Source organism: Crocodylus porosus, unplaced genomic scaffold (assembly GCF_001723895.1).
Source record: "Crocodylus porosus isolate Cpor-Errol unplaced genomic scaffold, CroPor_comp1, whole genome shotgun sequence".
Classification (NCBI taxonomy): Eukaryota; Metazoa; Chordata; order Crocodylia; family Crocodylidae; genus Crocodylus; species Crocodylus porosus.
In genome coordinates this window covers 13432350-13457156 of record NW_017728947.1, presented here as the reverse complement: position 1 = coordinate 13457156, position 24807 = coordinate 13432350, and the positions used below count along the sequence as shown (strand labels likewise).

The window sequence follows — 24807 nt, the reverse complement described above, 5'->3', positions numbered from 1 at the left end:
CAAGTACAGATGTTGGCAAAATTAATACATTTGTTGAAACAATCTTTAGAGCTGAAGTGTTGGATTGTGGATCTACAGTATGTGTTATGTATAATATTTTATATGTTGTATAATACGATCACTTCAGTAAAATGGTCTCCGGAAAAATTCAAGTGTACTTAGTCAATCACCATTAACATTACCATAAGAATTTCTTGTTAATCTTGTGCTGTTCATGAAAATATAATAGCCAATAATAATAGCAAGCCAGTGGAATTTAGGACTTCCTCTCTGGATGACATTTATCAGAGCATCATTACTAGGAACCTCAGAAAAGTAATTCAGGAGTGTCTGTTAATGATATTGGTACCATTTTTAATATAAGGACTCCCAAATCCCTTGAGGGGTGGAAGAGACGAAGGACGTTTGTGTGTATTTAGAGACTGATGTTCAAAGTGATGTCTCTAAAGTGTATCTTTACCTGCAACTTAAGATTCAGGCCTGAAGATTACTCTATGGATACGAATGCACTGAGAGGCTTTCACAGATGTTTTTTACAGCCAGAGAATCTTTGTCAACAAGTGACCCAAAGAAAAGTAAAGACATTCCCCAGTTTTTTAACTGGTGAAAATATGAAGCCCATGTAATAATTGAAACCTCCCTTTGAAATACCCTCCTGGTCATTCATTCTTTATAAAATACTTTGGGTTTTCCCGCCAATCCTCCTCAGTCTCATTCCTGGCCAGACATTAGATCCCGGTGGTGATTCTATAGATAGGTACTGTAGCTTGTAGGGAAGAGGTAACTGTATTTTAAATTTTGCATATCAAGTCCTTACTGTTAGGTTCCCAAATGTCTCAGTTTAAGAGAGAGATCAAGATCAGAATGGAAAATAATTATCATATGCTACTCTTTCAAGGACTATCCTATTCCTCTCTCCACCCCAAACGATATAAATTCTTTGAGTATTTTTACAGTGGCCTAACTTTGAGTGTTTGTATATTATTACTATGGTTGAATATGGTGTTACTGTCAGGAGTTTGCAATTATTTGCTAGTAGCAAATCTACTTTTTGGTGCATATTTGGAAATTCTTAACTTATGTAAGGGGTGAGGCCAATTCCCAAAGCCTTGTGTACAAGTCTGAATTGCCTCTGAGATTTCCAGGCATAAAGAGCGGTCAGTCTCAAAAAAGAGATAATAAAGTAATGCAATTTTCACTTGTGATTGTAAAGTATATATGTATTCATACATATGGAGTAATCTTTCTCATTTCCAACAATAGAACGAGGTTTTGTTTATTGTCCTGGTGGTAGATGGGTGTCAGTGGTAGAGTAGAAGTGTTTCTGGTATGCTGAGACACCATAATATTACACACAAATGTCTACAAGAGCACTGGAGAGCATGTGTTGAAAAAGCTATTTTAAAACATATTTATAATAAAGGTTAAAGTATGGATTCTTTTAAATTGTCAGGTCCTGGTGTATGGAGAAGGACAGGCTCTGGTCATTACCTGGTTCACCATCTCTGGAACATGCAGCATAGTCCCTGTGCTAAAAAGGCAACTTTTCTATATTATGGCTGCTTGTGGTGTAGTTGCTCTGTGAAATAGGAGGATCCTAGTATTCTTTTCCTGCACATATACAGAAACAGTCATAATAATTAGCCCCAGTCAGAGCTGGCCTCAGTTGCATTAGTTAGGGTCACATCATCAGAAACAATGATTACAAGAGGAAGGGGTAGCAAAATGTGATAGTGTTATCCTTTTAATAATAAGTTTAATGTTGGCATAATCGTTTCTGCCATTGGATACTAGAGAAACAAAAAGAGGAAACTAGTTCAGTTTAAAAAAGTAAATCTTTTTTAAGATATTGATCACTGCAGAAGTCTCATGAGATATATCTCTACTATCCATGAGATTACAAGAAGGGTAGAAGGTGTAAATTTAACATCTGGTGTGCCTCAGTACCATGCAGTTGTAAAATGCACAGTACCTACATTGGACAAGAATGAAACTTCCAAATTTTAGATCACTTTCCACCGATGAGATTTCCTAAATGTGGGCATATGTATATCTTACCTACTTAAATTTGCCAGCTCCATGTAAAATGAATGCTAGTTTTTAAAACAAAAAAATATAAGTATTTTGTAGCTCAAATTGTTCAGCCTCTGCTTTTATTTCTGGATTGAATGCAAGAGCAGGTATCCTGTTTGGATGTCTGACTCAGTTCAGCAGAACATTGCCTAGGGAAATTGTGTTAGCAAATGACGTTTTACCTCCTGACTTTTTTTTTAAGCGACAGTACGAAAGAAGGAGCCACCAAAATCTTAATGGGGTGTAAAATTAGCCCTGAAAGATTCGAATAAAATTTATATTGGGATCTCCCACTCTGTTGGCAGGTGCTCTAACCACTGGGATATTGGGCTAAAATAACAGTTTTCTTTCCTCTCAATTCTACTTCCAATCAAGTATGAGTGCAGGGTAGTTCTGTTTTACCACAAGGCAAAACAGAATTCCAAATGTTGAATAAGTGCCCCAAACTCTACGTACATACATGTAGGGATACAAGTTAAAATAGGATTTAGCTCCTTGTATCCACAGCAAGCAAGCTATTACTAGCTCCCCTATCACCAAGGGCACCTATACAGTACACATGCCTGATGCCTGCTCTGATGTGTACTAATTAGTTTGCTAGATTAATCGAGTCTGCAGGAGGGTACTAATTAGCAGGTTCCAGCAGCCTTGGTATTTCGTGTATTCAGCATCCCTGCTCTTCAAAATGGCGGTGGGGCCCAGTAACAACAACCTAGAGCAGTGATTCTTAATCTTTTTAAATGCAAGCACCCCTTGTTAGACTTGGGGCACCCTCATAAAATGCTGTCTCTTGGTTTTCATTTGTTTTTTGATGACAGAAAAATAATAGAGCCTTTCTTCTTTTGCAAAGAAGTCAGACCACAACAGATCAGAATACATTTAAAACTATGAATCTCTTTTAAATCTTTGTTTATCTTGTGAATCATGTATACACACCTAACAGACCTAACATTACAGCGCCCTTGAAAAGATCGCGAGGCACCCCAGGGTGCCAGGGCACCCTATTTGAGAATCACTGCCCTATAGTCTGCCATTTCGGTATAAACCGCTCTTTTGTCTGCTGCTATTCCAATTTACATTAATATATAAAACTGGTGTACAATTTATAGGAATGTATAAAACTGATTTAGCCATGTGAATGTGTTGTGTATTCAGTTTAAATGTAGCTCTAAAGAAGCAGCTGTTGGATTTGCCAGAAGCTAGGCTTTGGTTCAGCTGGATCTCTCTTCTGATTTTTCTCTCTCTCCCCCTCCCTTCTTGTCCCATTATTGGCTGTATCTGGGTCTGCTTCTACCATCACTAGCTTTTATGCCTTCCATGTTTCTCTAGTCTCAAGGAAAGTAAAATATTTAGCAAGAATTTGTTCCATGTCCTTGGTGGGCTCTTAAAGTTAGTCTGAATATCAAGAAACACCTATAATATTGAAGATGTTTAGATAATAGAAGAACATTTCCCAGCTGTGAAGTCATCAAATAAACATTGGTAATGCTTGATACAAAGTTACATACATTTGTGGAAGGAATAGGATTGAGCCCTTCCTGCTGCATACTTTTGTTTTCTTTGACCACAGTATAATCAATGAGTTCTAAGCTGGACAAAAGAACTACTTTCACCTTTGTTTCAATACTCTGTTGTTTCCTGTAGGTGACTGATTTTGGTTTAGCTGTACAAAAGGCAGCTCGTAGTGAAACCATGTTTCAGTCTACTTGTGGAACTCCTATTTACATGGGTAAGTTAATTTCTTAATATAGTTTAAGAATTATAAATTGCCAGGTTGTTCCTAATACGCAACCATTGAAAGAGAGCTTTCCTCTAAGCTTCATTTATCAGGAGAATTTCCTTTTTTTTAGGAATTGTTCTGCCAGTCCAAATCAATAATCAGTCTAGCCTGGTATGGTGACTGAAATCCGCAGTATATACTTTAGAAGCATATACAAGAAACTATAATGGATAATAAGCTGGTAGCAAAGCAGTTTATTTTTCTAATATAGACACAAAGCTTTGTTACTGTGAGGACTTGTACTCCTTATAGTATTTTCTGTATTATGTAAAGGTTATTTGTAGTAGCAATATACATGTTTAATCCACTTTTGAATCCTTCTAATATTTGGCTTCTCCTGTGGGATCAAATTCTATGGCCTAAAAATGTTTAGGTTTTTTTTCTTGGCATACCGCGGCTGTTGGATAGTAACAATGCATGTGACTTCCCTTGTGTTCAAGTGTCTTTCCTCTCTGTGGTCTGCAAGAGAGCAAGCCAAAAAGGTCTGAGTCCTGCAGCAGGAGCTGACACTATGGATCCAAGGAAAACAAACATTACCTCTATTTAAAATAAAAATGTTTTCCATGTCCATTAAAATAGTATTTTGGTAGCAATTGTGTCTACTAGTAGGACAGCAGAGATCAAGACTGGTGTGGCAAGATCATATCCAACAAAGAAGGGTTAACACTGAGACTTGATCTTAAGTTTCTGTGCAAAACAATCTATGATTTTCTTCTCAAGGAGGTGATTCACCTTGTTTTTTGTCCCTAGATATGCTATAATTGAAAGTAAGCTAAGGTACACACTTTAGACATTGGTAGAAGGCTGGCCTCCTCCTGTCCAGAAAAAATGATATTAGGGTATCCTCTCTTTTATATGTAGCTTTTGCAAAAACAATGAAGAGTCTGTGTGTTTCGACCTCAAGAATTTCTAATTGGCTTCCTGCCTGTATCAGAGTATGTCAAGTTAAGGTCCGCCAGAAAAAGTAACAGGCTACTCAGCAAACACAAGTAGGCTCCATAGCTTTTTAAAAGGAATATACCTATAGTAGATATATGTAAGGCATGTATATGTCCCTTTTGACAGCATTCCTCTCTTTTAGAAGCATCGTGACCTGATGCTTCTTTTGGAAAGACTGCTTTGTGTTTATTATTTAATTAGACTCCAAGTCCCCACCTCTGTCAGTTCAGGTCACTTCTTGTGAATTACAGTACCATGCTTGGAAAGTAGATGGAAAAGCACTTAAAGTAAAAACATTTACTCAGTAGGAGTGTGCGAAGCAGGCAGTATTCGATTTGCATTTGGATTTGGCCCAATTTGGGGGACAGTGATTCGATTTGCTGATTTGGATCACTGTCCCGATTCCATTTGGCCAAATCTGGAGATTTGATTCTGATTCGGATAATCAGTGATTCGGCCATAGACACAGATGTTTTTTTTTTCTACGTGCTTCCAAGTACCGAGTGCAGCTTGTGAGTACTGAGATGGTGGGGCGGATGGAGCATCCCATGGGAGTGCAGGGGGGTGCCGTGACACCACAGGATACGGATGCAGGGTCTGGCATCCTGAGGACATGCACTTGTCCTGCTGGAAATGGGAAAAATAAAGGAAAAAAACCTCCAAGAGCTGACAGCGTCACCTCTGTTTTCTTCTTTGTTCTCTTGCTGAGCCTCTTGATTGTGACTACAGTGACCGTTTTCCTCCTGCTCCTCTGCTAATTGCTGACACGCTGGCTTAATCCCACACCCGCTGAAGCCCATTAATGTGGAGCTGGGGTTTCTGCTCTCACTTTCTCTTTTTTTTCCTCTGAGCTCCTCTGAGCTCTGAAGACCCGATGGGTCTTTTGCTCCTTTCCCGGGGGCAAGTGGGTGGTTCTTCCTGCTGCTGCCCCTGCTCTCTCTCTCTGCTCTACATCTCTTTCCCCTTTCGCTGCTGCCCGCCGCCAGAAATAGCTTTTGGCCCCATATTTGCACCAATTCGGTGCACCCAGTGAGTCAAAGTTCCATGGGAGTGGATTGGGAGCACAGCCAGGCTGCAACGGCTGAATGGGTCCTCTCATTCGGGGCTCCCGGTGATGCGGATGTGCCTGACCTTCCCAGAGGGGAACCCCCGTGCACTTGGTGGCATACCTGGAAGTGGACCAGAAGTACTGGACCCCAGGTGCCTCCCCAGACCCAGGAGGCATCAGTCGCTGAGCCAGGGGGCAGAGGGGTCCCCCATGTGCTCTGCGGGAGACCTAGAAGTGGACTGGAAGTACTTCTGGTCCATTTACGGGTTTGCTGCTGAGTGCACAGGGGACCGCCTTGTGCTCTCGTGGGACACTCCATCTGCCACACCATCTCAGCATTCACAAGCCGTGCCTGGTACCTCAAGGTACGTAGAAAAAACGTATAAAGCTGTGTCTATGGCCAAATCTCTCCAAATCAATTCAGAGGCTTCTGATTCGATTTGGAGAGATTAACGGGTCTCCTGATTCAATTCAGATTTGGAGATTTGGCCGCTGAATTGGGCCATATCTCCTCTGAATCGTTTCAGCGACTGAAGCTTTGCGCACTCCTATTACTCAGTTTACAGTAACTGTAGTCCTTTGGGGTGTGTTGTGTCCATACGTGTTCCAAGACCTACCTCCTTCCTTGCTTCCAGGGAATCTTAGAACAACTGGTTCTTCATTGGCAAAGGAATTGAGAAATACTGGTCACTGCATGGAGGCCTGAGGACAGTTATAGGCCAGATGTGGCTACAGTGAACGCTGCTGGCCAAAAGCACGCTGTCCGTTGGAGTTGGGATTCAAGTGTACTGTCAGTGAAACATGTATGCTCAAACTCTTAAGGGACCACTCTTACTGTCTGGGGAAAAAAGAACAAAGTTTCCAACTTTTTAGTTGGTGTCATAAAAGGTATCACATGTACCGAGAGAACCTTGTCTGCTTAAAAGCCGTTTGAACATTTAAATGTTTTTCATATTCAGAACTCTCATTTACTGTTTTATTTTGTATACTTGAGGATATATGTTAGATGATACCAATGCTTATTATTTTTCAAGAACGAAACATATTTCTGCGGTGTCAGGCAATACTGAAAATGAGGATTTTATAAATAATAGTTTAATAGCTTAGTATGGGAAAACAATACCATGTTTAATCACACAGTTAATATCACAGTGTCACCGTTCCTTTAGCAGCTCAATGATAAAAGTGAAGATACATCAGCATGAATTGTTAAGGCCTGTACATTATTCATTTAAACATCTGCTGTTGGTTCCATTTTTCATATGGGAATAAATTATATCACGTCAGCACATTCTTTATGCTTTGTGTTTAAGCATTTAAAAGTAATTTTTTGTATTATTAATATTATTTTTTTCTGCTTGGTTGGCAGCTCCAGAAGTTATCAGTGCCCATGACTATAGCCAGCAGTGTGACATTTGGAGCATAGGCGTCATTATGTACATGCTGTGAGTACCTTGTAAAATTAATATAAAGGGTACTGCCCCTTTATAATAGAAATGTTTATGAGTTTGAACTAAAATAAAAAGTTAACTTGTATGCAAAAGGTTATACCATGACAAATATCTGGACTAAGTGCATATACCCATTTGTATATAAATGTGATACAAATATTAAAGTCACAATTTTCTTCTAACTTTAAAAGTTTGAGTCTAGTTTACTAATCTGTTTTATAGTTATAGAAATTAGAAATAACAGCATTTTATAGAATAACTCAAATTACAGAATGTAATTCTGTAAAATGAATATAAAAGTTTGAGCTCTGGCTTTCTAACCTGTTGGCTTAAGGTGTATATGAGAAAGCAGCTATTGCCTTGCAAATTAGAGACCAAATCACCAATATAAGTGCACAACCCTAGGAAAGAAGCTGCAGTGTCTCCGGATATAGTGTACAGGGTTACTGCTTCCTCTCTTCTCAGCTTTAGTGGTTAGCAACCATGATGTTCCAGGGATGCAAGGTTATCTTGTACGGATTGTTTGCTCCCTTGACAACTATCAAAGCATGTTGCTGTTGGAGGGGAAAATCAGGCCTTGCAATTACAATACTATATGCATGATGTTAAAAATCCGTCTTATTTTATTGACATTATCAAGCTTAAATGGCAGAATGTTAATTGTTACAGAAATCATTATGAAGTTGCGATGTTATTTTTCACAAGAGAAAATAGCTCAAAATTAGTTATATTATCTGAAAAATAAGACTTGCTGAAAATATATTGTAAAAAAAAAATACCCAAGGCATTCTCTGCATAGGATAGTTATCAAATCCACCCTTAGTCTTTTCTTTTCCAGAATAAAATAACCCCAGTTGATTCAGCCATTCCTCATAAGTTTTGCCTCCCAGGCCCCTAATCATTTTTGCTGCTCTGGTTTGACTTTTTCCAAACTATCCACATTCTTCTTGAAGTGTAGGTCCCAAAACTGGACAACATATTCCAGGTGAGGTCTCACTCATACTGAATCACTCCCCTTGATTTGCAAGTGACACTTGGGTTAATACAACCCAAGATGCTGTTGACTTTTTTTGTGCAACAAGCAGAGCTGTGGCCTCTGGGGTAGGCGAGTGCCCAGGGTGCTATGGCCAGGGGGTCACCTCACACACACATGTGAGGAGCTCACACTCACAGCAGCTCTCTCCCTCTGCCCTGGGCAAGAGAAGCAGTGCGTAACCCAGTCCTCATCCCCACCTCCAGCCAGTGATGAGGAGGAGCTGGGGTGAGCAGTGCAGGCAGCAGCACCATACTGCTCCACCTCCCTGCTGGACTGTGCCCCTGCTCATCTGCTTCTGCTTGCAGCAGTGCTGATGACTTGGGAGGGGGTGCTAATATACAAGTTCACACAGGGTGCCATTTTCCCTGAGGTTGGCTCTGTAACAAGAGTACCTTGTTGTCTCATATTCAGTTTATGATCTACTGTATGGTTTACTTAGATCCTTCTCTGTAGTACAGCAGCCTAGCCAGTCATTCCCCAGTCTTTACATAATTAAAGTGCAACATTGCTTATACTGCTCTCACTTTCATTATAGATTTGTGTATTTTTAATCTCTCTCAATCTCTTTAATCTCTCTTGGTCCTTGTCATGTAAGCTGCTGTCTTCCTAGTTCGTGGCTTTAATGCAGTGAATTTAGAGTCTTCCTTTATAGTATTTGATTCACTGGTAAGCTTTTTATTCTATGACTTTTGTACCTCTGTTGCATGCAACCTGATCTTTTATGACAGTCTTTTAAAAGCGGGCACACATGAACACATGCAATTCTCATTCTCTTCTCTTCTCTTTTATCTTTCTTTTCCATCTCTTCCTCAGGTTTTTTTTTCCTGCACAGTTAACCCACCTTGGTTTTGTTCACAGCGTGAAAAAGTCCTCACAGCTTTATCTCCTTTATTCTTATTTTTTATTTCTAGCATGCACTGTATTGTGTGTACTTTTTATGGTGATTCAGTATCAGTTTTATAGGTATACTTTATGGTATTAATGTTGGCATCCTAGTAGTTATATTTGCACAACATACTACAGTGGAATAAGTTATAAAATGGGCAGTAGAAATTGGGTAGTTTGAATACACGGCTCAGAACTTATAAGATTCAGAGCCCTGAATTGTGCTGCTCTCAACTTCTGACCCTGTTTCTTAATTAGTAATATAAATATTTTTAAAAATTAGCATTTTATAATCACAGCAGTGTCAGAACAGTGTGGTATTAATTCACACCTAGTTTGGTTGACAATAAAAAAACAAACACAATGAATGTGAATTAATAGAATGCAATTCACATTCTTTTTATTGCATAATTTGGAGAAAGTCATTGGATATTCTGGTTTTAATTTTGTTTTTACAAATAGCTCGTCCCTCCACCTCATTCTAATAGCTGGGCTTCTGGTACTGCTTTAACAGTTTTAAAGAAGCTATTACAAATATTACTGCCACTGTCAAAACTTTGACCCTTCTAAGCTGTAGTTAATGTCTCCTTATTAATTTGCTAGCTGCTCATGTTCTTGCAAGGCATGCAGATCATAGTATCATAGGAAAGTAGGGCTGGAAGGAGCCTCATAAGATCATCTAGGTCAGCCCTGTGTTCAAGGCAGGATCATCCCTGACTAAACGATCCCAGCCAAGTGTCTGTCCAACCTGCTCTTGAAAACTTCCAAGGATGGAGACTCCACAATTTATTTTAGGTAGCCTGTTCCAATGCTTAGCCACCCTCATAGTCAGAAAGTTCTTCTTAATCTCTAACCTAAATTTCCCCTGCAGTTTAAGACCATTACTCCTAGTCCTGTCCCCTTCAGTCATGGAGAAAAGCCCATTTGTATCCTTTTTGTAATTGCCCTTCAGATATCTGAGGACTGTTATCAAATCCCCCCTCAATCTTTACTTTTCCAGACTAAATTATGGTACTTTTTTTTAGCCTTTCCTCATAAGTCTTGCTCTCAGCCCCTTAATCATCAATCTGTGCTGGACTGTTTCCAGATTGTTCATATCCTTCGTTGAAGTGTGGGGACCAAAACTGGACACAGTATTCTAGTTGACCTGGACAGACTAGAGAAATGGTGTGCAATCAATCAGATGAGATTCATCAGGAACGGGTGCAAAGATTGCATTTGGGACAGAATACCTGCATGCACAAATACAGACTAGAGAATGAATGACTGGCTAGGCTTTAGTATCACAAAGGACCTGAGAGCTACATAAGCTGAGTAACATTCAGCCAATACTCAGTCAATTCTGGATGTTAGTTAACCCTTCCTTCCAGAATGGGTACACTCCATCTTGGTACCAAGTATATTATTGCCATGGCAGATTTGATCTCTGTCTATCTAGAGAACACAAGCCCTGAGGTGACTCATGAAATCAGTTTTCTTGAACATTAATGCCCTGACCTGCTTCTGCATAACAGGGTATATGCCAGCATGATGTATTTTTAATTTATAATTTAAACAAAGATATACTTTAAACTTCCTATTACATTTCTATTTTAGCATATACTAATAGAAACAGAAACAATAGTAACCAATGGAAATAAAATAAAATATAGAGGTGGTTTAGTTCATTCATGGAATAGATGAGCAAAGGAATCTTGCTGCCTTGTGCTCTGCATGTGTTGTCTAAATCCTGCTGTCTGCAGGTAATGGGTGAGGAACTTCTTTTCCACATGCAGTCAGCACAGGAGAATTTCTCTGCAGCTGTTCAGAATGTGCTAATAGAGACAGCTAGCATGCTGGCTCATGCAACACCTCTCCAAAGACCTCTGGATAAGGTGAGAAATCTAAACCCCCCTCTCCCTTCACCCCAGCTGGCTGATAGTGGCAAACACTAACTGACTACAGAGGTATGATGCACTTCGCTCTCACTTAAGTGCGCAGGAAAGTTCAACATATCACCCCAACATCATGTGATAATATTCCATCCTGGTTGAGTTGATTTCTATGGTAAAAGTTAAAAAGGGCAGCATCTCTGCTTTCCTTCCTTTTAGGACAGGATTTGGCCTTCCCTTTGTACTGCAGAAGAATGAGCTCCATCACTTGCTAATATTTACAGTGTCATAGATTAAAATGATTCATGCTTCAGGTGTTCTTGGCTTTAAATTTAGTTCTATGCAGATATAAGAACTTGGAAAGGGAAAGAGAATTGAAGGATAAAAGCATATTGAAGGGTTTTCTGTTGAAGTGATTTGGAGATTAAAGCTTTGAGAAGGGGGGAAAGTTCTAAAATATTTATTTTATGTTTTACCTTAAAATTAAAAATTAAAATCTAAAAGAAATTAAAAAATCATAGTTCTGTACTTTGATATGAAGTGACAGACATCCTTCAGGAGATGACAGTTAGGTTTTCAGCAGCTACTTCTGTGTTTTGAGAGTAGGTTTAAAAACTTAATTTGTAGCAAATAATTCATTTAATGGATTTAGGTTCTTTTTCTATTTTTAAACTATTTATAATGAGAATGTATTAATTTCTTGACATTATTTTGCCATGTTATTCTTTGTCTGCAGAATGTTCGGGAGTGGCTTGTTATATTCAATATTTGAAATTTAATCTGCATTTGTTTGTTTTGGTTGGAAACACAGGTCACATGACATCAGCATGTGATTTCAGGGAGGTTAGCTCTCTGATTTCATTAGCAGAATACAGAATCAACTTTCCATTGTGGGTACTTGTTTACAAATTCAAACTACTTGCCCTGAATATATAATCATTTAGATTTTATGTGTCTGTGAATATTCCTGCTGGTAAATGATGATGTTCACAGAAAGCAAACACAAAAGGTCAGGAACATAGGCAGAGCATATTCATTTATTTTATATTTCCAGCAATGTTTTCTTAGATGTTCCCCTAGTTTTGTTTCAAGTGTTCCTTCTTTTTCCTTCCGCAAGTCAGAACACAAGCAATATTATAAAGGTTGCAGAAAATCCTGCTGTATTATTTCCTTTAAGGGTATACTGCATTGACAGACATGAAGCACAACAACATTTGGTTTCAGTCATTCATTCTAACGTTTTACTAACTGCATTATGAAGCAGGTTATAACTTTTAAGATTTCTTACCAAGATATACTCAGAGTAGCTGTATTTTCAAAATATAAGTGCTCAGAGGCATCTCCTGATTTTTTTTCCCCCTGACACTTCTAGTATGCTGTTTGTATGTATTTTTATTGACAGAGAAGTTCTGATTATGCCAAATAAAGCAATATCTGCATTATGCTATTAATAAGGATTGATACAACTACAAATAGTAAATGGCAAATTTAAAAAGAGTAATTAATTTCTAGCCAATGACTATTTAATTTTCCTATGGTATAGACCTTTTCAGAAAAATAGTTTTTTAAGAAGGGGTTCCACATTTGTCTCTCAATTATTAATATAACATTCTTTAGTTTATTAGTCAAAAAAACATTTTTTTTCTAACTTCCAGCACCATAAACCCAAGCTGAACTTTTTTGGCACTTGGATTTTTTGGACTGTCGGATGCTGGTATGGGGACTGTCATCCACAATTTGAATAGTCCCTAGTGCAATTATTCAGTGCATATTAAGGCTAGAAAGAGCTATTATGATCATCTAGTCTGAGCTCTTGATCTGTCCAAAAACACAGGCCATAGAATTTCATCAGTAATTCCTAACTTGAGCCCAATGACTTGTGGCTGAACTAGAAGATATATTTTAGGGGAGTATCCAGCCTTTCTTTAACTGCTTAACTTGGTGAAGAATCTAAAATGTTTCTTGTTGTTGTTCCAATAAGTTATTATCCTTGTTGTTAAAAACTTATATCTTCGTTCATTTCAATTTGTCTAGTTTCAGGTTTCAGGCATTGGATCTTGTTATGCTTTCTCAGCTAAGTTAAAAATCTGTGTGGTATTTGTTATAGTCTTCCTGTGCACATGAAGACTGTGACAAAGCCATCTTTTAACCTCTTTCCTTGCAGTCATTTTTTGTAAGATATATTTTTCAGGCCATGAACCAATTGTGTAGATCCCTCCTGAACATTTTCCAATCAGTGTAGCCTTTCATATCATCATAGCTCATATTGCATACTTCTCATTTCATCAGTAAAAAAAAATAGGAATCTATTAATCTCGTCTGTCTTTATTTTAGATTATGTGGTGAGCCACCTTTCATAGCAACTTTAGAGGAAAAGCTCTTTGAACTAATAAAGAAGGGAGAACTACATTTTAACAATCCAATCTGGCAAACAGTTAGTGAAGCTGGTAAGTTGGGAACTATCTGACAGACCCTGAAAACACTGCAATAAATTAAACAGTTATGATATTTTGACTCCTTTACTTTATGTAATGTAGCTTCTCAAAAGAAAAATTGATGTTAAAAAATAAATACACAGAATCATAAGTAAACTATTCTCTCCTGAATTAAAGCACTTATGTAGTTGAAAGAGGTGATTTATTAAGTTGTTTCTTATAGCTAAACATGTGCTGCAACTGCTTCTGAGAGTAGATCCTGCCCATCGAATCACAGCTCATGAATTACTGGATAACCAGTGGATAACGGTAAGTTTTGACTCTCTTTTTTTCAGATTACTTTCCATCCTGTTCTATTGCTTATTATTTGAATCTTGATCTTTTAGCCTAGGATGCTGTATCACTTCTGTGAAACCCTGAACAAATAGATGTAAGCTGTTTTTAGAACTTGATCCAAAGCCCATACAAATCTGTGTATTTGTATTGACTGATATCAGACTTTTAAGGTTTTACAGAGTGCCCTGTACTGTTGTCTTTACCCAGCCAACCTTCCATTGATTTCAAAAGATATATTGAAATATGAAATACATGATCAAGCCTTAACTGGTTAATTTTTCAATATTTCTATGAAGTTGATAAAAGATTATTATACCTAATTTACAAGTGGGTAAAGTGAGCCACAGAGAAATGGTGACTTCCCTGTGACAGAACAGCAATCTCTTCCTTCCACCAATAGCCTGTTTTTTTCCCCCCTTTCTAGTCAGCCAGATGCCACTGTTCTTTGGACAGATGTTAAGCTGCCTAATTAAGCACTAAAAAATACCCATATTATCTGACTTTAAAAATGAGTTCAGCTGATATGGAGCTGTTGACAGGACTTTTGACAGTTAAATGTTTATCCCAATTAATGTAAATGAGGTGTCAGACTCAAACAAGTGGCAGTGCAACTGGTATCAGTGGTGGCACAGGGGTTACTACGTCCATTGCTCTCCTCTCCCCACGCTCCCATGGACATGTGTTCCCAGTGGAGCTGCACATCCCAAAAGTCATCAGTGAGCCCCACTACTGCTTACCCTACCCATGAACTCCTGGCCCCTCTAAGAGCCCCACAGGCCAGATGACATGGCTCTGTGTGACAAATCTGGCCTACCAGCCATATCTTTGACACTCAAAATGTAAGTTGATCTCTTTAGAACTGAGGCCTGCAACTATTTTCATTTTTATTCTCTGTTTATATACAGTGGTATTGGAAGGAGAGAGGGGAGATGGTTAAATATGTTTCCAATAAGAAACACCAAAGATTTGTCAGGGAGTACGGACAGAGGGAACAGGGACTTTCAGTTATTTTATTTTTTATCAGTGTTCCTTAAGATGTCTTCCTATGACTTAGTTTTCAGAAGTACTGAATACTTGTAGCTTCCATATAACTTTATTGCAAGTTGCTTTGAAAATCAGGCCATTAGTTTCTAGTTCATGCTTATGCCTTCATTGTTGTCGTGATTTTACGATGTCCAGAGGGGTAGCAGGAAAGTGCATTATCATGTTGAGAATTGTACATGTTAAAAACATTAACCTCTTGGTACCAAGTGACACATGAGCTCCTGCATAAGAGTTAATGGCACTATCTCCTGTTACGAAATATGCCCCACCTGTACCAAAATAATGTGAAGTCACAAGCCATCTTGTGTGAGTAGTATTAACAGTTCAGAGATAGATGTGGCAAAATTTATATCTAGATATAAACTTTAACAGTTAGATTGTGCATATTAGAATTGTAGTGCACTTACAGCTAAACACACACTTCAAGCCCTGTTTTGGTTAGGAATTACCTTGGAGGTTTATCTGTTGCCAGTTTGAGACAACAAATAGTTTTGGCTGGAGGCAATACAAACAATCACTGATTAATTATTTACTCCAAATAGTAATTATACCAATTCTGTTTCTAGTTTTGATTATTCCTGAGCTTTACCCCATTTAATACTTCTTTCAATCTTCTTAACTTTTACTTCTTCATCAGCTGAAAAAGTAGGCCTAAGTACGAATAGAATATTAGAATCTTATTAAGATTATTGAAGGAAAACAATGTTTTGGCAACTGTGCGCTTCATTTAAAGGAGATGTTGATACAGGATATTCTGTACATTTTTATGTGATCCTCTTTACAGCTTTTTAGGACAAATAGTTTGTTTTGAATGTGACCAACAATTATAGTGTGACTACTTACAATTGTCTATTAATTGATTAATCTTCATGTATTCACATACTATTCCATCTTCTCTCTATCTAGCATCATATATTTTTTGGTCTGCTGTATATTTTTAGCTCAAAAGAGGTACTGGCTCTTCTTGCTTCCTTATATCAATTATGAGAATGTCTGAGGTATTTTCTCAGGTCTGATACTGGCAGGGGGTGCTGTTTCCTTGCAGACCAGGGTTTTGCCTTGCTTTGCTTTGCTTTCTTCCTCATTAATATTTCTTTCTTGGAACAGTCTGTGAGCACTGTTGGAAGGTGAACCCAACAACAGAATGGTAGCTTTATCATTTTCTGATGCTGCTGTGATATAATTCCTCTTTGGTAAAATTTACTAGTATATGAAACTTCTTGATTGGAATGGGGAGGCATAATAATTTCCTGTGTAACAAACTTGCAGTTGCAGAATATGGGATTTTTCATTTTTTCTGCCTACTCATTTCTCAAAATCAACCTTCTCTTAAAAAGGAAAGAAAGAAAGAAAGAAAAAGGAAATGCCCCCTGGTATTTGAATGGCACAAAGGATTCTGTAGCTAAGCAGAAAGTGGATAGTGTCTCCAACTAAAGTAGATACTAAAAATGTCTACAGCTAAATTAGATACTAAAAACTCCTAACAGACTTTAGGATCAGGAAAAAAACAAAACCAGCCTAACTAACTATAGTTCAAATGGTGGTTAAAAAAGGTTAAAAACATATCCCTATACATATTAAAAGGATGATAGAGACCAACACTTGTATTAGTATGCAAAAAGGGTTCATAACAAGAAATTAAGGTCAACTAGTAGGGAAGTTGTAAGGCAAGTGTATAGTGATAGATTGGATTGTTGGAAGTACAGTGCTTAGTGTGGGCTAATTTACTCTACCCAAGGCATACCTCAAGAAACAGGGCAGGCTAGTTCAGGTAGGATTCTGTCCTGACACAGCTCGACTGCTTCCAAAGTCTGTACTAGCTCTATGCTACATGGCTGTCCACAGTATAGACAAGTCCTAAGGTTTAAAAACAGCTCACAGATGGTGATCTCTGTGGTTCTGTGGATCATGGTTTTGGAAAAAGTGACAAGGGTCAGAACTATTTAGAGTTGGTTTTCACACCACTCCAACACTGCACACTAAAAGCAAAATAATATATTTTATTAACACATTTAAGCAAAAGAGAAGGAGTTATACAATTCTCTCCATGCAATTTTTTCCAGTTATCTTCCCTTCTCTTTTTATAAACCGTGCCTTACTAGTTGATTTAATGCTCTTATTATTAATTTATTTCATGTTTATATTGTCCTTACTGTGGGTAGGAAAGCTGCTGCCTTTTAAAATAGACACATCTCTTAAATTGACACACAAACTCAGAGTCCTCCTAGCTTATCAAAAGCATTATCTCTCAATTCATTCTGAATGGGAAAAAATCATTAAAATGAGTGTTGTTATATGAAGGATATACAAAGCAAGATACTCACTCCACCTTTCCTCATTATATAGTTACTCTGTTCTAAAAGACCTTTCTGTGCCTTTTATCTGCCATTGTCAACTTTCCCTGTGGTGTCAGTAGTATTTCTTAGCAAGCTCGGAGAGAGGTAGATAGCTGGTCTTGCCTTCAGCATGCTTAGAAATCTTGTTCCACTTACTGTTTCTCCAACCTAATTTGAGGACCCTTTCATTTTACAGTCACAAGGGTTACTTTCTCTGTGATTGACTAGATTTTGTCTATGCATGAAGTAAGTTCTGCCATGGCAACATAAGATTCATTGCCAATCTATTATAATAGTTTCTGTGGGACTGAAATCCTGACCTGTAACAACTCCCCAGGACTTTAAGTCTTGTAGGGGTGGAAGGAGCACATACATACTAGGCACACTTTTTTTGTCAGACTCTCTATTTTACAGAGTCCTATTCTGCTACTGCATTTTCACATTGTATTCAGTTCTCTTTCTCTTTTTATGCACAAAGTGTATTTTTCAATGTTTTATTTTGAAAGTTTTTTGTTGTATTACCTTAGATGTACAAAATCAATCACTGATGTAACAATTTCACAACATGCTTTTCAACTTATCTGGGTTAGCCACAGCCTATTCTTTTTTCTTTACTGTTAACCTAGCTTTCATCTTCTGCTGTAGCTTCTAAACTAAATACTCCAGACCGTATTAGTTTGGACACCTCTTCAAAATTCTCACTTATAAACCTTTTAATTCTCCTGGGAAGTCTGTAGTTGCAAAATGATATTTAAAATTAGTAGCAAAGTGGTGTTCAGTGGTGGATTTCTAGATATGATGTTGTGTTATCAGGGGAAAGATACTGAATTCTGTGCTATTCATTGATATCTCTTCATCTTGTGTCTTGAATCTTAGTGAAGCACACTAGGGAAAGCTGGACAGACAAAGATGAAATGGAAGACAGAAGAAAGTGAAACAATGTAAAGACAGTCAATTAGTAATCTGCTACTCTCTTCACCCACAATTGGCACCAGATGCTAGCCAATTAAACTCAACAGGTGTTCAAATGAGCCAACACAGATAATTAACTTAAATGGTTCCACTTTCTTAAAAACTGCCAGACTACAAACTCCCTCTTCTCTTTTATACGCTGTACAATTATCTGGAGCTTTTTAAGGCCTAGATCTTTTTAAAGGGCCTAAATTCAGCCTCTGATTTTGTGGGCACAATTCCATACACTTACGTGTAACTACCCAATTTTTCTTGCAAAGGAGGCAGTTAGTTTAGTGTCTATGCCATCAATTTTGCCCACAGTTAATTGCAAATGTAAATCTGCACCTGCAGAATTGGAAGTTGTTTCTTAAAATCAAGTTTTATATTGATAGAAGATATGACTGTACAGTACCTTGTTCACTTTGAGCATATATCTGGATTGCTATACCCCTCCCTCCAATTTCACACAAAAGAAATATTTTCTAGCACTCACCCTCACCATAAGAAGACAAAGAAGAAATCTGAAACAGAATCAGCAAAGATCTTAATTAATGTACTATAGTCTAGTGATTGGAGAAGGAGGTCTGAAGTAGTGTGTTAATAAAATATTTGTGCTTTAGTAAAATTCTTTGAGTTCCTCAGATGAAACATGATATAAATACAAAGTGGTATTTTTTATTATTCTCTCTCTTTTAAAAAGTCAACTCCTTTTTTTTCAAAACAAACTTTTGTGTACCCCTGGTATATTTGTTCTTTCTTCATAGCTTGCAGACTCACAGTTCATGAAGAGAGTGAAAGCGTGAAAGAATGGGATAAGCCTTACCAAATGATATGGATAGGTAGATATAAATCAAAAAAGATAATTATTTAGGATTGTCTGTGAGCAGAAGGCATCTAGCAAAAGGGAGTGCTGCCTTTGTGATATTATTTTCCCTAATCCCATGAAATCCAGCCTGTCCCCATTTCCATTGAGGCTGGGCAGACTGGGACTATTCTCTAAACAGCATCCATATCCACCAACACTTACAGATCCAGGGCAGCGGGATAATTCTGAGCAGGGTGGTTCCAGTAAGAGCTATGCTCAAGTTTTTGGGAGCGAAGTTAGAAGGCAAGGGAGCACAAAGGCTATCTGTGGCCTCTTCTCTTTCTCTTTTTGGATATCTGCAGTTTGGAGCCAAACTCCTTCAAAGAAGTCCCTTTCTTCAGTTCAGTATCCTGCTAACATTTCTGTAAAATATAATCTGACATTTATTCACTGCATTTATGATGTACAGTCAAAAGAATACAAAAAAGCATTTTCAGAAGTAAGGTCTACAGCAAAATGGCAAATTATTTAGTGTATATCCAGTGAGTGAAAAAAAATATTAATAAAATGTTATTCTATAGGGTGACACACATATTGTCCAGAGGCCATGTAATGTCCTGGAGCTGATGAAAGAATGGAAGAACAACCTGGACATTGGTGAAGTTTGCACTGTGGAAGAGCTGAATAATCCTCCTACCACAGCACACCAGGCTGAAATGAATGAAGAGCGAGAGAGTCCTGTTAGAAGCAATGGCATTTCAGAGCCTGGTGCCGAAACTGAAACAGAGAGTGGAAGCAGCAAACCCTCCACGCCAACAAAACAGGTGGGAATGAATATGTGAAGGATCTAGAGTAAGCTGTATACTGTAAAATTACCTCCTTGAAAGAAAGAACTTTGCCTTTTAATGAAATCACATTGGCCCAGGGTATCAATTCCCTAAGTGGCTCTGGCTCCTGGTCATTCCTTTCAATGGTACATATGCAGGAACTCAACAGAAAATGAATAGGACATTAAGAAAGCAATATTTAGAGAATATGGAAAGGAATCTTTTACAGACATGCGATTCCTGCATTAGAAATTCCCCCTTGATACTGCCAGTAGCAATCTTGGGATGCAGTGTTGAGGAAATGAATAAAATAGAAAAGAATAGTTCACAAACAACATATGTATAAGCTACAAATGACATATCGAGACCCAAAGTTTAATGCTTATAATAGGCCTTGCTTTGATTTCTTCAGTTGGCTTGTTGCTTACGATATTGGATTTTCATAGTGCACAGCTGAATCCCTCGCTTGGAGAGACAGAAAACGATAATGCACATTCTGGGGGTTTTGCACTAGCTGTGACCTCTCTGTCTCTTAGATTTATTGATCCAAATGCAGAATATTACTGTGCTACAAGCTGAAGGCATCCCTGTTAGAGGACTGGGTGTGCTCTTGGAAAGGCTCCGCTTAGCACAGATTAACCTTTGCTATGGAGCTTCAATACTGCTATTACCTTGCAGCTGAATATTCTTGTCTGAATTGGAAGGTAAGGGCCAGATCCAAACAAACATTAGGTCCCTAAAATGGAACATTGGTAGAATTCAGATACCTAATTTTGTTTTTTAACTGCCTCATCCCCAGAGCTGTTACCTAATCCTAGAGACATCTCAACTCCTTATGTGTTATGTCTTTGACATTCAAGTTCCCTAAACACCTAGAACTGCCCCAGTCTTGACAGTGTCATGTGGCTCAGTGCCTATTTCGTGTTTGATCTGGTCAGGGACCCACTTTTTAAAGATGTGGCTGGAGTTGGTGATGGTGGTGCCCACCACCCTAGTGGTTAGGACACTTGTGCAGGAAATGGGGGCTACTGATTTAAATCCCTCCTGTACCTGAAGGGCTTCAAACCTACATCTCCTACCTCTTTCTAGAGAGTGTCCTGACCACCAGGCACAGTCCAACCCCCCTGTTGAAGTTGTATCACAATGTAGACGAGAATTTGAAATCTACTGGGCCTGAAAGAGAGAATAATAGGGGTCCTGACTCTTCAGTCTAGTGTTATATATGGACCTGAGAGCTTCTTGATCCCACCACTTATAGTATATTTTAGATTAGTCTTGGATTTATTACACAAATAATCCTGGATATGGGTTTGAATCCCTTCAGGCTCAGGAGGGAGCTGAATCTGGTTTCTTTTTCTCTATGCAGGTGTGCTAAGCAGCAAGCCAGTGATTCCTGAACTGTGATCCATGGTCCAAGAGCCCAGGTAAATGGGCCAGAGATCTCACTGGTTACTGTGTGCCAGTATGTTGTCCTCAAGTAAACATTTGGGATAAGAGCACATGGTGGTCCACAAGAAATTTCAAAAGCTGGCAGTCTTCCATTGGTTCAGAAAGTTTGGGAACTGCCTCATGAAGCTGTTGCAAAAAGGGGTGTTGTGCGTGTCAGCAGCAGCACACCATCTGTTCTTTCTCCATGTTTTAAAGGAAATGTGTGAGCCCTCTCTAGTTGTAGGGCACCAGGTGCCTATCTTCAGAAGAGGGCTCCAGGCTGTGGATCCCCTGTAAGTGTGGAGGTACCTAAGCCTCAGAGGGCAGAGATTGACATATTTTTGTCTTTAGTGTTTTCTGTTGGATAATTCTAGGGTAGTTGCTGGATATTTTGAATCCCATTCTGTAGTGCATAACTCTCCATAAAGTGTATAGGGAACTTGAATGTCTAACAAGCTTGAAAGATCAGGTGCCTTAAAAACAACTTGGCACTTAATTTCTTTATTGGTAATCTAGCCCATAGCCCTTCCCTTCCCATTACCTGAAAAACTGCTTTGAGTAAGTATTTTTGTATGGATGTGGGGAAAAAATTATTTCCACCTCTGATTGTAGAGCTACTTTAAATTAACATTACTGTTTCCTTCCAAACCAACTGCATAGGAGTTACACCTGGCCTCAGAGCTGGATTCCTCAAATGCTAACTACCTTTTTCTATCAAGTGGAACCATTCCCAAGGCTTGTTCATTTGGGAATGAAAACCACAGTTGAGGAAAGAGTATAATTTTGCACTATTGTAAAGGTGTACTTACCACATTTGGAAGAGCTGACCTTTGTAGGAACTTTACTGGTTGCAGAAATGCAGGGAGGAAGAGGATAATGCACAAAAACCTGCATAGGTGGGTCTGACTGTTGGCACTTAAATATTTAGTCTGTTCATCTGAATCTGAATAGAGCTGTGCCTGTGGATACCCAGAGATTACAAGCATTGTAAGCCCTTCTCGAGTCTTCAGAGTATATTTGGCCTGTTACTTCAGCCACTTGATTCTTCCATAGGTCAATAAGAAAAAAAATCACACAAGTGCTCTACCAAATGGGACACTTAAAAAGAAAAGTATGATCCTCAAGCCTTCCAGTGCTGTAAGTATCCTCTGAAAAATAAACATGTTTTCCAATTATCTTTAATTTTGCTTAGTTTCACATTTTTCTTGCTGGCATTTTATTTTAAGATAGGTTTAGGCTAGGGGATCATAGGCTGGTAGGCTGGAAGGCTAAATGGAGCCTCAAAATTTTCCAGGTGCCTTTCCTAGTGTTTTCAGTTAAGATAAGGGTCTGTGATAGTCATCAAGAAATTTTGAAGGTTGCCAGCAGTCCTTTGTCCAAAAGGTTTGGGAGTGAACTCAAAGAAAAAACAAGTTTTTAACTAAAACTGAAGATCTAGCAGGTGCCATTGAGGAAACAGGACTTTGTTTACTTGGATTCTAGATTTAGAAGCCTATTTTTAAGGACTTTTTCCTTCAATTTTGGGATAAATTAAAAGAGCAGAGCAGGACTTGAGAACCTTTTGGGGCTGAGATTTTCATAAATCAAAAAAAAAATAACTTCATTGACATAAAACAAAAACCTGAGATCCAAATGCTTACTGGGTGTCAATTGGCAATGTTCCATAGAAGTCACTAGCTAATTCACAGAAGCCAAGGATCTGGCCCAGGGGAAATGCTCTTACAATAATTAACTAATGCTTGTCAATAAGTAAAAATATCATGAGGTTTATTTCTCAGATGGTGGGTTATTGTTAAATTAATTTTGTCTTTGTGTAGTATCATTTTCTAAAGTCCTCAATCCTGAGACGCCTTTAAGACAAAGCCTGAAACTTTGTCCAACAAAGAATGTTGGTAGCTTTGGGAGTTGATCAAGTTTTATTCACAAAGCAGACTAAAAAAAAATAGCTGTAATAACCATCTCATATTTAAAAGAATAAAGATAAGAGCTTTAGAATGTATTTGAATTATTATGGTAATTATACTATAATTATGGTGCTTATTACACTTGTTCTTTAAAATGATATATCTTTATACAGAAACCTGGCTAGTGAAGGCTATAATCAGGTAACTACAGTTGGCTCTAAGTCCTGAGCAGGTGTTTAAACAATGAATTTTTGCCTTACAAAGATGAGGTTTTAAATTTACAGAGCATAAGCTAAGAAGTTGAATCATGGAACGTGAACCATGGAAGAAGTTTAAAACTGTATTTTTCATAAAGAGGCTTTTCTTGCACTTCAGAATGACTTTAATGTCTTTAACTACTTTTTATAACTTGTACTGCTGTAGAATAATACTGGCATAGAACCACTTCACAACCCATTTGTATTCCGCTATTATGTTTAACAGTATGTCAGTTCCTTGTATTTAAAAATACAGTTTTTTTAAATTTCTTTTTTTAATTATAGACTCCTGCAGGTAGGTCAGTATCTCCAGTGTCAAATTTAAAGCGGAATCAGGATTGTCAAGAGAAGAAGGGGGAGACAGACAAATCCTTTGTGTCTACGAGCCAGGGATTGGGAAATAAGAACGTACAAAAACCTACTGCCACACTCAGAACCAAAAAGAAATCATAGGGTATCCATCAGGTCTGAACAACATACTAATGGGGCAACTGTTGCTTGTGCCAAAATGAAGAGACTGCATAAAAATGGACAAGTATATCCAGAACTGTTTGCCTTTTTGCCCTCCTGAACCTTGTAATCAGCAGAGAGCTCTGGCTTTCCTTTAACACTGAAGAAAATTTTAAAGCAGTGTGAACTCCTAACCTGTAAGAGGACATCCACTAATAGTATTGTTGTCAGAGTATGGATTATAGAATTGTCTAAAAATATATGTAATTTATTTGTTCTGAGCTAGCAAGCACCATCCAGGTGAGCAGCTCCCTTATAGAAATCCACTTGCTATGTTACTTAGATGCTTTAGTTTTGTCACAAACATTTAGCGGGGGATAATGAGGCCAGAATCTATAATGGGAATTCCTAATAACTATGTGCACTTTGCACTGTAAGAATTTTCTAGGAAATTGCTTTATAAACTTGCTCTAGGCACAAGTACTTACGTCTCCAGAATTTTAGGTCATTGTAGATTGCTTACAGAACTTATTTTAAACTTGACAAATGGAAGATGTATTTTTAACTATAATGAAATTACTGTGTTTCTTGCTGCTAAAATTTTGGTGTGTTAATGAAATATTTTAAATAAAAACAGGTGTTAGAATAATGGTCTTAACATGTTAGTTAATTTTCATTTTCAAAAGGCTGTTAAACCCAGGGGTGTTGTGTTATGTAAAATGTGAATATGATCTGAGGTTCAAAAGGCAGTGCCTCTGTCACTAAAGACAAGTCTTATTTGCCGATAACAGCTTTGTTTCATTGTGTGAGCAGAGCATATAAGTTAAACAGTTGTTTTGATACAGATGCATTTTGTATTACGTATTATTCAAGTAAGAATGGTAAGAACATTCAGTCTAATGGGTGAACAAATAGTTCAGTCTTTTCATGAGTACTCCCCCAAAAATA

At 38.0% G+C, this 24807-nt stretch overlaps 1 protein-coding gene across 8 annotated transcripts in view; it reads left to right on the top strand.

The window, feature by feature from the left end:
- STK33 (serine/threonine kinase 33) overlaps nucleotides 1–24509 on the top strand; it is an 87802-nt gene extending 63293 nt beyond the window's left edge. For 7 of the 8 annotated variants that reach the window (XM_019552215.1, XM_019552209.1, XM_019552211.1 and 4 more), the window contains 7 exons: nucleotides 3718–3802; nucleotides 7210–7285; nucleotides 13418–13530; nucleotides 13742–13827; nucleotides 19575–19817; nucleotides 22302–22385; nucleotides 23695–24509. In XM_019552215.1, coding sequence (XP_019407760.1) covers nucleotides 3718–3802; nucleotides 7210–7285; nucleotides 13418–13530; nucleotides 13742–13827; nucleotides 19575–19817; nucleotides 22302–22385; nucleotides 23695–23862 — 855 coding nt within the window. In that variant the 3' untranslated portion in view covers nucleotides 23863–24509. The remainder of the gene's footprint in view (nucleotides 1–3717; nucleotides 3803–7209; nucleotides 7286–13417; nucleotides 13531–13741; nucleotides 13828–19574; nucleotides 19818–22301; nucleotides 22386–23694) is intronic. The other variant, XM_019552212.1, reaches the window with a different exon arrangement.
- Nucleotides 24510–24807: the final 298 nt, after the last annotated feature.